Source organism: Saccostrea echinata, unplaced genomic scaffold (assembly GCF_033153115.1).
Source record: "Saccostrea echinata isolate AGI-Se365-2 ecotype Australia unplaced genomic scaffold, CSIRO_AGI_Sech_v1 ptg000019l, whole genome shotgun sequence".
NCBI lineage: Eukaryota > Metazoa > Mollusca > Bivalvia > Ostreida > Ostreidae > Saccostrea > Saccostrea echinata.
Genome location: NW_026889768.1, coordinates 2,181,082 through 2,192,519, shown reverse-complemented (window position 1 = coordinate 2,192,519; position 11,438 = coordinate 2,181,082). Strand labels below are relative to the sequence as shown.

At 33.0% G+C, this 11,438-nt stretch overlaps 1 protein-coding gene across 1 annotated transcript; it reads left to right on the top strand.

The window, feature by feature from the left end:
• The first annotated feature begins 3,281 nt into the window (after positions 1 to 3,281).
• Positions 3,282 to 10,808, top strand: LOC133189732 (coilin-like). Its single transcript, XM_061325132.1, has 7 exons — positions 3,282 to 3,575; positions 6,529 to 7,255; positions 7,712 to 7,882; positions 9,909 to 9,956; positions 10,090 to 10,162; positions 10,500 to 10,570; positions 10,718 to 10,808. The coding sequence occupies exons 1-7, from the start codon at positions 3,292 to 3,294 to the stop codon at positions 10,769 to 10,771; spliced, it is 1,428 nt and encodes a 475-aa protein (XP_061181116.1). The 5' UTR covers positions 3,282 to 3,291; the 3' UTR covers positions 10,772 to 10,808.
• The last annotated feature ends 630 nt before the right edge of the window (positions 10,809 to 11,438 follow it).

Below are 11,438 nucleotides of genomic sequence, written 5' to 3'. Positions count from 1 at the left end.
TCTCGAGTCACATTTAGATTATTCTAATTAATTGTACTCTGATCTATTGCTATGTCTCGCAATTGGTGTTATTACGATCTGCAATCTGAATACTTCAAAGTCCATTTAGGTTGGCATTGATGTTCTGAAGCAATCTGATGTATACTTTCAGGTGAAATGGACCAGTCCCAACAAATTTCATATTCTTTTGAATTACATCATGAATTATACCATTTATTCAGACCGGTAGAATTTGCTTCAGACTGAGAGAATATGTTAAGTCATCAGTTCGAATGACTGATAGAAATATTTGGTTTTTGGAAACTCTGCACATATGAAGAATCACAAATTTGACTTTTTGTCTATTTCTTACAAAAAAAAAACTTTTGTGAAAAACTGCATATAAAAACCTTTAAATTATCAAGCTATTCTGAACAGCTTCAATAAAGCTATATAGCTAATTCAAGCTATATAGCTAAATCAAGAGATTGTACTGGACCTGACTATTACACAATCCATATGACATACACGCATGTTTAACCGTTTAACTATTTATTTGTGTTTTCTTCTAAGATCTGAAGCAATTATACTTAAAATATCATGAAAAACATACACTTTGTTATCTGCTGTTAATATTATGAAACTCACTTGCCTTTTTTGAGCGAAATTACATTATTTTACCAAGTCTTCCCAAAGTGGTATAAAAACGTGATGTTTCTTTTTTTCGTCTAATTTCCTGAAGTTCGATCCCGATCAGATTATATTTTCGGAAGTGTCTATCGGCACGACGGTCGTGCCGATTATTTTCGTTATTCGCACGACGGTCGTGCTAATTACAGTTCTTATCCGCACGACACAAGAGAGATAACTGTATAGTACATTATATACACTTTTCACCAAAAATTTAATACAAAGTAAAAGAGATGCACCTAATACACACATGTAGAACTAATTATAACATTCGGTTAAGTAAAATTTGCTTACGGTGAATTTTCCTCGTGAATCGTCGTGACACAGTATAATAAGAATTATTTTTTTATTCGTCCTTTATATCATCTCTTGAGTACATGTAACGTACTTCAGACGTTGATTGGAAATATTAAAAAAAATATATAGCTATCTATTTTCAATAATTTTCTTTCGTTTTTATGGTGTTTATATTCTCTTTCCATAATTTTCCATTTTTCTGGATGGTCTTAATAATCTCTCTCTCTCCCTCTCTCCTTCCATACAACCTTCAACCTTCCAGTATACTGTAGACGTATTTTTTTTAAGGGGATTAATTAATAACGCTATATGTGAAAATTTATCACAGCGTACAAATTTAAAAATCTTTAAGAGTGCAAAGGCAATCAAAAATTCAGATAATTTTATATCCGCGAATTGAACAGAGTTTGCGATTCCATGGAATTGTGACCCGTGGAAAAAATAACGTTTACATTACTTCACATAGCTATTATAAAAGGATTAAAATATTCTGTAGTATTTCCCCTATTTATTTTATTTTAAAATAAATTTTATGTTAAACAGTAGATCAATTAATTTCTAATATATTCATAGAGGGTTTTTTTTTAAAGATATATGCATTATTATATACTTTGATAGTGAACATATATAGTTTCATCTAAACGTTTTCTTATTTAAGTACGTTGATCAAACTTGTTTGGAGTTTTTCAAATATACAGGAACATTTAAATTCATTCAAAAATTCTTTAAAATTAATATGATACGATATAATCCATGTACATAAAAGAAAAGATTGATTTTAATTTCAGAGTAGTAAATATAAATATTTAAAAAAAGCACGGGATAGATTCACATCTAGTCTACTTTATTGCAATACCGAGACCGTGATCTTGATTCCGATATAATAATTCACGTGTACATGTACATGTATCAGGCGCGGATCCAGGATTTTTTTTTCCAAGGGGGGGTGGGGGAGGGGTTCCACCCCAGTCAAAAAAAAATATTCAAACCCAGAAATTTCTTGACAAGAGAAAATTAAAAAAAAAAACCGTAAACTCCTTTCCCAAACGTGAAAAACCTATTTCGGGGGGGGGGGGGGGAGGGGGGTAGTCATTGACGTCTAAAGCTTCATACCTATGTCTTTTCAGACCAATTAGGGGGTCCATGGTCACTTTTAGTTGGTTTAGTATATACATTTTATAACTCTGCAAATTCCAGGGGGGGGGGGGGGCTCTAGATCCGCACATGTGTATCATAGGACGCAGACTACCAATTATTTTGCTATAGTGTACTCCTTTATAACAAAAAAATTAAAGAATTTCACTGCTTCAACTCACCTGGAAAATCAGGAAAATTCGTAGTGTATAAGCCATGCTGTGACACTTCAAATAACCCCTACACTGCACGTATTTCAAATTCCCTTAAAATTTGAGAAGCAGATAAAAAAAGTCTTTTTTTTATACCCTTCCTGAAAGAAAAGATTCCAAGACTGTAATTTAAAAAAAAAATTCTAGACATTTTTTTCCCCTATCTAAAATCAACCCATTCCACCCCAAACACATTCCAGAGGATTTTAAAGGAAGAAAACCCTGTATTTTTTTAAAAGGCACCACTTGCGCAAAATGGGGCAAATTAACCATCAGTGTCGGACTGTCCAGAAGCTTTTTTTTTTAATATATAAAACTGAAATTTGAATGTCGTATTTCGAAAAAAGGCCGTTGTTTTCTTTTTGAAAATTCATAATCTTAATTATGCCGCGGCAAACACTCTAGCACTTGAATGAACTAGGGATTTCTGAAGAGTTAGGGATAGGTTCACTTTTTGTGTCCGTCTAATATGTTAAATTCGCTTTGAGTTTCTACACACAATAGCAAAACACCGAGTAAAAATTTATTTATATAAATAAAGTATATGCAAATAAAGTTATAAAGTTATAAACAAAAAAAATTATAAATAAAGTATATGCAAATATAAATAGTATAAAGTTATAAAGAAAAGGAATTATAAAATTGTTTCAAAGTTTGTCGCGCGGATAGCCTCCGTAATCGGCACGACCGTCGTGCGGATAACAACAGTAATCGGCACGACCATCGTGCGGATAACACCGGTAATTAGCACGACCGTCGTGCGGATAGCCTCGGCCTATATTTTCCTCAAGTTCAATAATTATTTGAAGATTTATTCCTGGATTTAGATAAGTTGTTCGTGAATTTTATTATTTTTTTATGTATTAATCAGAATACAAACACTTAGACACACGCATCTGAGAGCATTAAACAAATGTTAAAATAATATTGATATTTAAGCCTAACTCTTTTGTGATGAAGATTAAAAAAAGAAAACAAGATGTCTGCGTCCATGGAAGAAGTGCCTGTTCGCGTAAAACTTTTCTTCGACAATCTTCCACTGCCATGCTCTTGGGTTTTGGTAAAGACAAAAAAGTGTCCTAAAGTGAAAGATTTTCTTACCTACGTAAGGCGGAAGTTCATGCCTCAGAGAGACGGGTCTTTATCTATCCTCATCAATGGCTGCACAGTCCCAGAGTGGGAAAAATCCTCTATATTTCGTGAAGATGATATTGTGCATCTGTATTTCAAAGAAATAACACATGTTTCCATGGTTTCTGATAGGTTTGTTATATTTTTTTAACACACAATGCGATCAAGCCCCTATAGTAAGACTGTTTGGATGAGTGCAATTAGTTTTGTGAAAAATACAATTTACACACTTCAGATAATAAATTTGCCATTTCATTTTGCACATTGCAAGACAATGGCATCATAATTTTCAGTAAACTTTCACATCCTATTCCAGACCTTTGTTTATTGCATCTCATGAATTCATTTTTCACACATTCTTTTGACCACAAAAAATGTATAGTTTTCTTAAACTCTTCATAACTTTTTAGCTCACCTGAGCTGAAAGCTCAAACGAGTTTTTCTAATCAAATTTTGTATGGTGTCTATCTGTTCATCCTTCTGTCCATCTGTCTTTAACATTTTCAACTTCTTCTCTGACTCATGAACCACTGGGCCAATTTCAACCAAACTTGCTATTAAATAAGCCTATATGGATAATGGGGATTCAAGGTTCTTCACTAAGGGCCACACCATCTTTCAAGAGGAGATAATTAAGAATTAATAAAAATTCGATGGCATCTATCAGAAATCTTTTTCTCAAGAAACACTGTACCAGAAAAGATGAAACTTATGTGAAGGTTTCATTAAATAGTGTAGATTTAAATTTGTTCAATTCGTAGCCCCAGGGGTAGATGGGGTCACAATGGAAGATCAATGTTTTACATGGGAATATAAGGGAAAAAATCTTCTACTCAAGAACAGCAAAGGCGTGATAAGTCATATTTGTATGGAAGTATTCTCAGGTAGTGTAGATTAAAGTTTGTTCAAATCATGTTTTGAAGGGGGGGGGGGGGGGGGGGCACAATGGGCAATCAAAGTTTTACATAGAAATATATAGGAAAATCTTTAAAATTCTTCTTCTTATGAACAGCAAAGCCATGATTATTCATATTTATAAGAAAACATTCTCATGTAATTGGTAGATTCAAGTTTGTTCAGATCATGAGCCTGGGAGTAGGGTAGGGCCCGGTCAAAATTGAAATACATGTAGTAATATATTGGAAACATCTTTAAAAATCTTCTCAAGAACAGCAAAGCCATGATTAGTCATATTTACATGGAAGCATCATCAGGTAATTTGTAGATTTGTAGGTTCAAATTTGTTCAAATCATGACCCCCGGGATAGGATGGAGCCACAAAAAGCAATTAAAGTTTTACATAAAAATTTATAGGAAAAATCTTTTAAAAAATCTTCTCAAGAACCTCAAAGCCACAATAAGTCATATTTATATGAAATCCTCCTCAGATAGTTTACCAAAAGAATCAAATTTGTTTAAATTATGACCCCTGGGGGTATGGTGGGGCCACAGTGTGCAATCAAAGTTTTACATAGGAATACATAGGGGAAAAAAATCTGTTGATGAAGAACAGCAGGGCCATAGTGACTCAGGTGAGGTTGTGGCCCATGGATCTCTTGTATTAATGAACTAACAAAAGCATGATGTCATATATTAAAAAAATCATCCTTTCTTGCAGAGATATAAAACTCCAATAATTTTTTTTAATCTTTTTCAAGTAAGTTGTTGCAATTCTGTAGCCAGCATCTTGCTAAACTCAGCAAAGCAGATTGGAAGTTTTATAAATTTTTCATGTAAATAGTTCAAAATTTTGTTGAGATATGATTGAACTCAAAATTTTCTCTCTTCATATATTTATATACCGGTTTACTGTATGTATCCTGTTTAAGTCATATCTAGACCTGTGTACAACATATGAAGCAGTATTTACTAGGGATGGCAATTTGCAACCGGTTAACCGATTACTCGGTCGGAACGATGGTAATCGGTTAGAAAATCTGTAATCGGTTAGTCGGAAAAAAATAAAATATACGTAAATTTAAACGCAATTTTCTTACAAATTATTTTTAAAAATGAAACTTCTATATAAACGTTTGATAATTTAGAGTTTTCACATATCTATATAAGCTGATTTGGAGGTAATTATTGTTCGCCTGATTGAGATCAGGGGTAATTGGTCAGTTTGTGAAAAGTTAATTACTGCACAAACAACATGTTGTTACCCCAACTGTCCTGTAATTCTTTAATGATGTTAAATAAATCACCGTTGAGCACTGTGAGTCATTATGTCTATCTTTTGCAGTTATCTATCAAATTATATTATTAGACAAACATTGTATATTAAGTGAAAGTTCAGACTTAGTTTTGATTATGGCGACAATGCAGAATGTGTGACATCTACTCTAAAAAATCATCAACGTCTGATTTCTCTGGCATGTTTCATGGTTTTCGTAATATTTTTCTTATCTATTGAAATTGAAATAAAATATATGTACATGTAGCTTCCTGATCAAGATAAACAGATTGTTTCTAACATCTTACTATGAGTAGAGCTACTTGAAAAAAAATGTCAAGAAAATGTGTATTTTGATACGATTAACCGGTTAATCGGTCGGAACGTCTTGCGGTTAACCGATTAGCAATTCTGTATTCGATTGCCATCCCTAGTATTTACTTTTTACTGATGTAATCTTTCAGATTATATCTCATGTTATATTTTATTCATTATCATAAATTTTAAAACACCAAGGAATTCCTGGGTAGAACTATTTATTGTATTTATTGCCATTTATTTATTCATAGTTTAAAACATCACATTGCTACACATGCATATCAAAGTGTTGGACATTGGGTACAGACAGTTTGAAATTCTCAAGCATATCTGAATCATAAGTTTTTAAAGTCCAAACATAAGAAAGCAATTTTTCACTAGTAATTGTTTTTGACATAGGGTCTGTTCTAAGATGGGGGGGGGGGTGTTATGAAATATGATTTTGCTTTTTGACTTGTAAAAGAGAGAATTTCAGAAGTTTTATTGTTCAATTTTAAGGTGGCAGATGAGTTGTCCTTTTTCTAGATATTATTTGTTCATAGAAAGAAAAACAGGCATACTTTTCTATCATCAAGGTAAACATACATTTTTTAGGTTGATAATACCAGAAGAGTATACAGAAATTTACAATAAAGATAAGGATTTAAGAAAAAAGAAGAAAAAGAGCAAAGAAGAATCAACTTCAATACAAAGTAAAGAAACAGAGAGAAATGATGTAGAAGCCGTCGTGTACATATCAGGTGACGAGGAACACCAGACAAAAAAGAAGCGAAAAATATCAACAGAAAAATGGGAAACTCTGGAGGATGAGGATATGACTCCAGATAGAAGTACAAATCACACAGAGGATACAGTCAAACCTGACAAGAAAAAGCGTACGAGAAAACGTAAAAGGCGAAGAGAAGAGGCAGCACCTGCAGCTACTGTCAGCAACAATTCAATCAATGTCAAACCTCTCAGACAACAAGCAGATCTGAACAGTAACATGCACATCAAGTTTACGTCAGATAACGAGGACGAAGAATCATGTACAATGTTGGACTCCTCAAGGACACGGCAAGACGTCCTAGAGCAGGAGGAGGAGTCACTCAGAACCAGCACTCCTGTATATCACAAACATGGGGATCAAACTGTAGATCTCACATACAGTGAAAGCCCATCAGCAATAGATAGGCCCATTGTGACACAATCAGTTCTAGCCAATGGAGTGGCAGTGTTTTCTCGACCCAGAAGTCGGCAGATCAAGAGCAATAGTTTTAGAGAGCTGACAAAGGAACAGCAGTTGTCGACAAAACTCACCAACAGATCCTTTGTTTTACAGGTATAAAATGGGCATAAAATTATGACCGTTGTGATGCAGTATTGAATTGACACAGTAAAGTAACTCTTCTATTTTGTAAGCTAAAAAACATTTTCATAGAAAAGTGACAATGATAAAAATAAGTCACCCAGAGATTTTTGAGATACATTGTATTTATTCAAGATCAAAATGGTTATTTTCAAATAAATGCACTTTTTTATGTTTAAAAAAATGGGTTTGTTTCAACATGAGCCTTCTATAATGCTTCTTATAACTATACAATTATGAGAGAGACCCCTTTCTGAGGCCACATGTTCCAAGAAATGTCAACACTCTTGACATTAGCATATTGCATGCCCTGTATGACTGTCAGTTTTCTCGTTACTGTAGCATGTTTATATATATTGTATTTAGAGTCTAAATGAGCACGTGATAATAAGACATGTTAATGTCAATAGGAAGTTTTCTGATTAATAGAACACCAGTCTGAGTAATGGGAAAGAGGAGCATGAATCAGCACTATTGACGTGTCCACAGAGGTCATCTAGTAACTCCAGTCCTGTCATTGCTATCCCAGTACGCAGGGAATACCAGCAGTTTCCATTGCTTCAAGGCAGTCCTAATCCTGGAGATAAGATAGCGTTTAAGGTATGGACTCATCATTTCTGTAATTGAAGAAACAATTCGTAACTGGAATAAAGCGTCAATCTAGCAAAACACAGACCCACCATAAAATAAACAATTCCTCAAACTGCCAGTTTGATTAGGCATTTACAGTTACCAAACCAACCCTTATGTGCTGACTTAAATATTTTTTTTACATTGTAAAATCCAGATATTGTATGTGTATGTTTTTCTTCAAATGTTTATACACTGTAGGTCATAAAGTCACTTTTTAATAGCAATTTTTAGAGCTGTTGAGTAGATTGTCAAATATTAAAAAAAAAAAGATTTTTTTGGCTAGAAAAAGAGAGCAAACTTTAAAAAAAAAATGCAGATCAAAGTTATGTTAAAAAAAATAATTAAAAATCAAAATAAATCCTGCCTACCAACCATATGTGTATGTCCCCATAATCAAAGATTTGAGGGCATATAGTTTTTGGTAGGGATGGGTATCACCAAAAAATTTCGTATCGTGATATATCACAATTTTTTCCCAAAATATTGCGATAAAATCGGGATATTTTTACCAGGAATTTTTACTTCATTTTCAAATGAATTTCCATAATTTTTCTTACAAATACACTGCAAAAATATAACTTTACTTTTTTCCATTTTTATATTATGTAATATAAAGCATGTTTGGATGACATAGTTTAACTTTTTTCAACATTTTTTTTTTGCTTTTTGTAATCTAATTTCTATTTAATAGTTCGAACAAATAAACATGATAAATTAGTAAGTTCTGGAATTAATAATTATGTACCAAATACTGGTATTTTAGTCTCCGTATCACGATACATATCACGCAATAAAAAAAATCATGATATACCGGTATACCGATAAAATCGTGCATCCCAAGTTTTTGGTGTGTCCATCTGTCTGTCTGTTAATCTGTTTGTCTACAAAACTTTAACCTTGCTCATAACTATTGAATGTTTGGTGCTAGGGCTTTCATACATCACTTGAGTATTCCTTGTGACAAAACTTTCCTTTGGGTTTCAACATTTTTGACATTGACCTTTGAGTTTGACATTTATTTATAATAAAAACTTTAACCTTCCTTTACAACCTTTGAACGGTTGATGCTAGGGCTTTCATATTTCTTTTATGTATACCTTGTGACAAGACCTTTCCTTTGGTACCAGTATTTTTGAACTCATGACCTAGACCTTGGAGTATGACCTACTTTAAAAAAAAAAATACCTCCACCATATTTTCTGAGTTTTGGGTGCTAGGGCTTTCATATTTCAAATGCGTATTCCTTGTGACAAGACTGTTCTTTTGGGTACCAACATTTTTGAACTCTTGACCTGCATTTGAAAAACTTTAACCTTGGTTTTGAGCTAACATACAGGGGCTTTAGTGTTTCACAAACACATTTTGTTTATTATGCCTCCCTTCGAAGAAGGGAGGGCATATTGCTTTGCTGCTGTCTGTCTGTCAGTCAGTCTGTTGGTCGGTCTGTATGTCTGTTGGTCCACCAACAGTTTCCATTCATTTTCTTCGCAGAGGTTGCACATACTGAAATGAAATTTGGTATACAGATTTATCATAAAAATATCTAGGTCAAGTTCTGTTTTGGATACAATCGAGCAATTTTTGACAGAGTTATGCCCCTTAGACTTAGGAAAATTCCAATTAGTTGCAGTTTCCGTTCATTTTCTTTGCAGAGGTTGCACATACTGAAATGAAACATAAGTGTTTCACAAACATCTCTTGTTAATAGCATATAATAGTCAACAATTTTTTTAAATATAAGATTCTGCTTTTGGGTTGTCAATATACAGTAGTGTAGAAAAATAACTCCAGTCAAATTGGTGAAATGTGGGTCTCTAGAATTGCATTATAACTGCCATTTGGAATTATACAATCCTTGGTTTAAAAATGTAGAAGCTTATGTTCATCTTTGTACAGCATGTTCTAAAATGGACAGAAGTTACAAATTTTTGTAGGGCTTATTCTAACATGGAGAGAAATTACACATCTTGTTTACTTGATATTTATCTTGTAGATGCTTGAAATGTCTGAAAATTACACTCCAGAAGTTGGAGATTACAAGGTGAGATTCTATATTGTGGAAAAAAAACTAACTATAATGTCATATTGCATGTACATGCTCCAAGCATATAATTGTTTTATGTTTGATTGGTTAAATTTGAAGATATAAATAGAGTAGGTGAATTTTGTTACAGGAGGCAGAAGTAGTCAGTTTTAACAGCACATCACAGATTGTAGAAATGAAGATCAGTCCAGGCTTCAATAAAGGTTTGATCTGCCATGCATATTTCTTTTTATCACTAGCCCTGGAAGTCTATGTGCTATACGATTTATTTCTGGATAACTGCTCATTTGAGTTTTTATATGTAACAGTACTTTTGTGACTTTAAGTAGCTATAACATACATTCTAAGATGTGAATGCAATGTCTTCTGTGATAAGATTTTTTTTAATCATTTGAATTACAATTTGCAATTTCATTTTGTTTTTAAATTTCAGTGCAAAGGTGTGTGAAACATTGTTTTCTGCTATTCTCATGTTCTATGAAAAGGGAATGAGATTTTGCAAATTTGAATCTTGTTTATCCATCTTAACATCTTTTCCAGAGAGAACATTGGGAAAATTTGATGTTGATTTAAATGATGAAGAAACTGATATGAACTCAGAAGAAACCATGGTAATTTTTGTTACTATACTGCCAAATTATTTTATGAGGATAATTTAAAAAAAATAACATATCAAAAAAAAAAAGATAATAATAATAAACTGGGCAAATGCAGACATGTATGTCAGCTGACCTGAATTCTAATGACTCTTTTTTCAGGTGGAGACTCACCCTTTGACCTCTCTAATGGAGGTGAGGCTAATCACTGAATGAGTCAATTTGAGTCAAAGTACATATAAGTTCTACCATGCTCACCTCTTGTGAACAAAGTCATCTAAATATGAATTTGTGTATTTAATAAAATTACATATACATATTTTTTTAAAAAAAGAAAATAAACTCTCTTAACACATGGCCTTCATGATTGTTTCACATTAAAAGGAACATTATTTAACCCCAAGAGTAGTTTTTAATTTTCCTGGGATAAAGAACAAATATGAACAGCCTGGACTACATGATTTATTTTCAAATAATAGGGTATAAGAATAAATATATAGAAAAAGATATGAAGTACCGGTAAAGGAAAATAAAATGCCTATGGGGCTTTGACAATCTGAGTTTCTTAAGGTTTAAAAGGAAAATCTGGACACAGATTGATGTTTATTCATCCTTTCCAGTTTCAGAATTTTTTTAGCTGTTGAGATAAGCCAGTTGTATGAGATCAATTAATAGTATTGTAATAGGAAAGGAGGAAAATATAGCTGGATCAGGATTCAAACCCAGGACCCTTGTATTACTAGTAAGGTGCTCTAACAACTGAGCTAACAAGGTTTATACATGTATATCCATGATCCATTTTGCCCTAACCACTACTTTCTTACTCCTTACATGTCATCACCCTTGAAGACAAACAACCCAGACTCTTTAGCCCCTGGCAGGA

Excerpts from the sequence above, each read along its gene's own strand:
- LOC133189732 (XM_061325132.1), top strand. The coding sequence starts at position 3,292 with ATGTCTGCGTCCATGGAAGAAGTGCCTGTTCGCGTAAAACTTTTCTTC. Across the intron at positions 7,883-9,908 it reads GAGATAAGATAGCGTTTAAG|ATGCTTGAAATGTCTGAAAA; the intron begins GTATGGACTCAT and ends TTTATCTTGTAG. Across the intron at positions 9,957-10,089 it reads CAGAAGTTGGAGATTACAAG|GAGGCAGAAGTAGTCAGTTT; the intron begins GTGAGATTCTAT and ends ATTTTGTTACAG.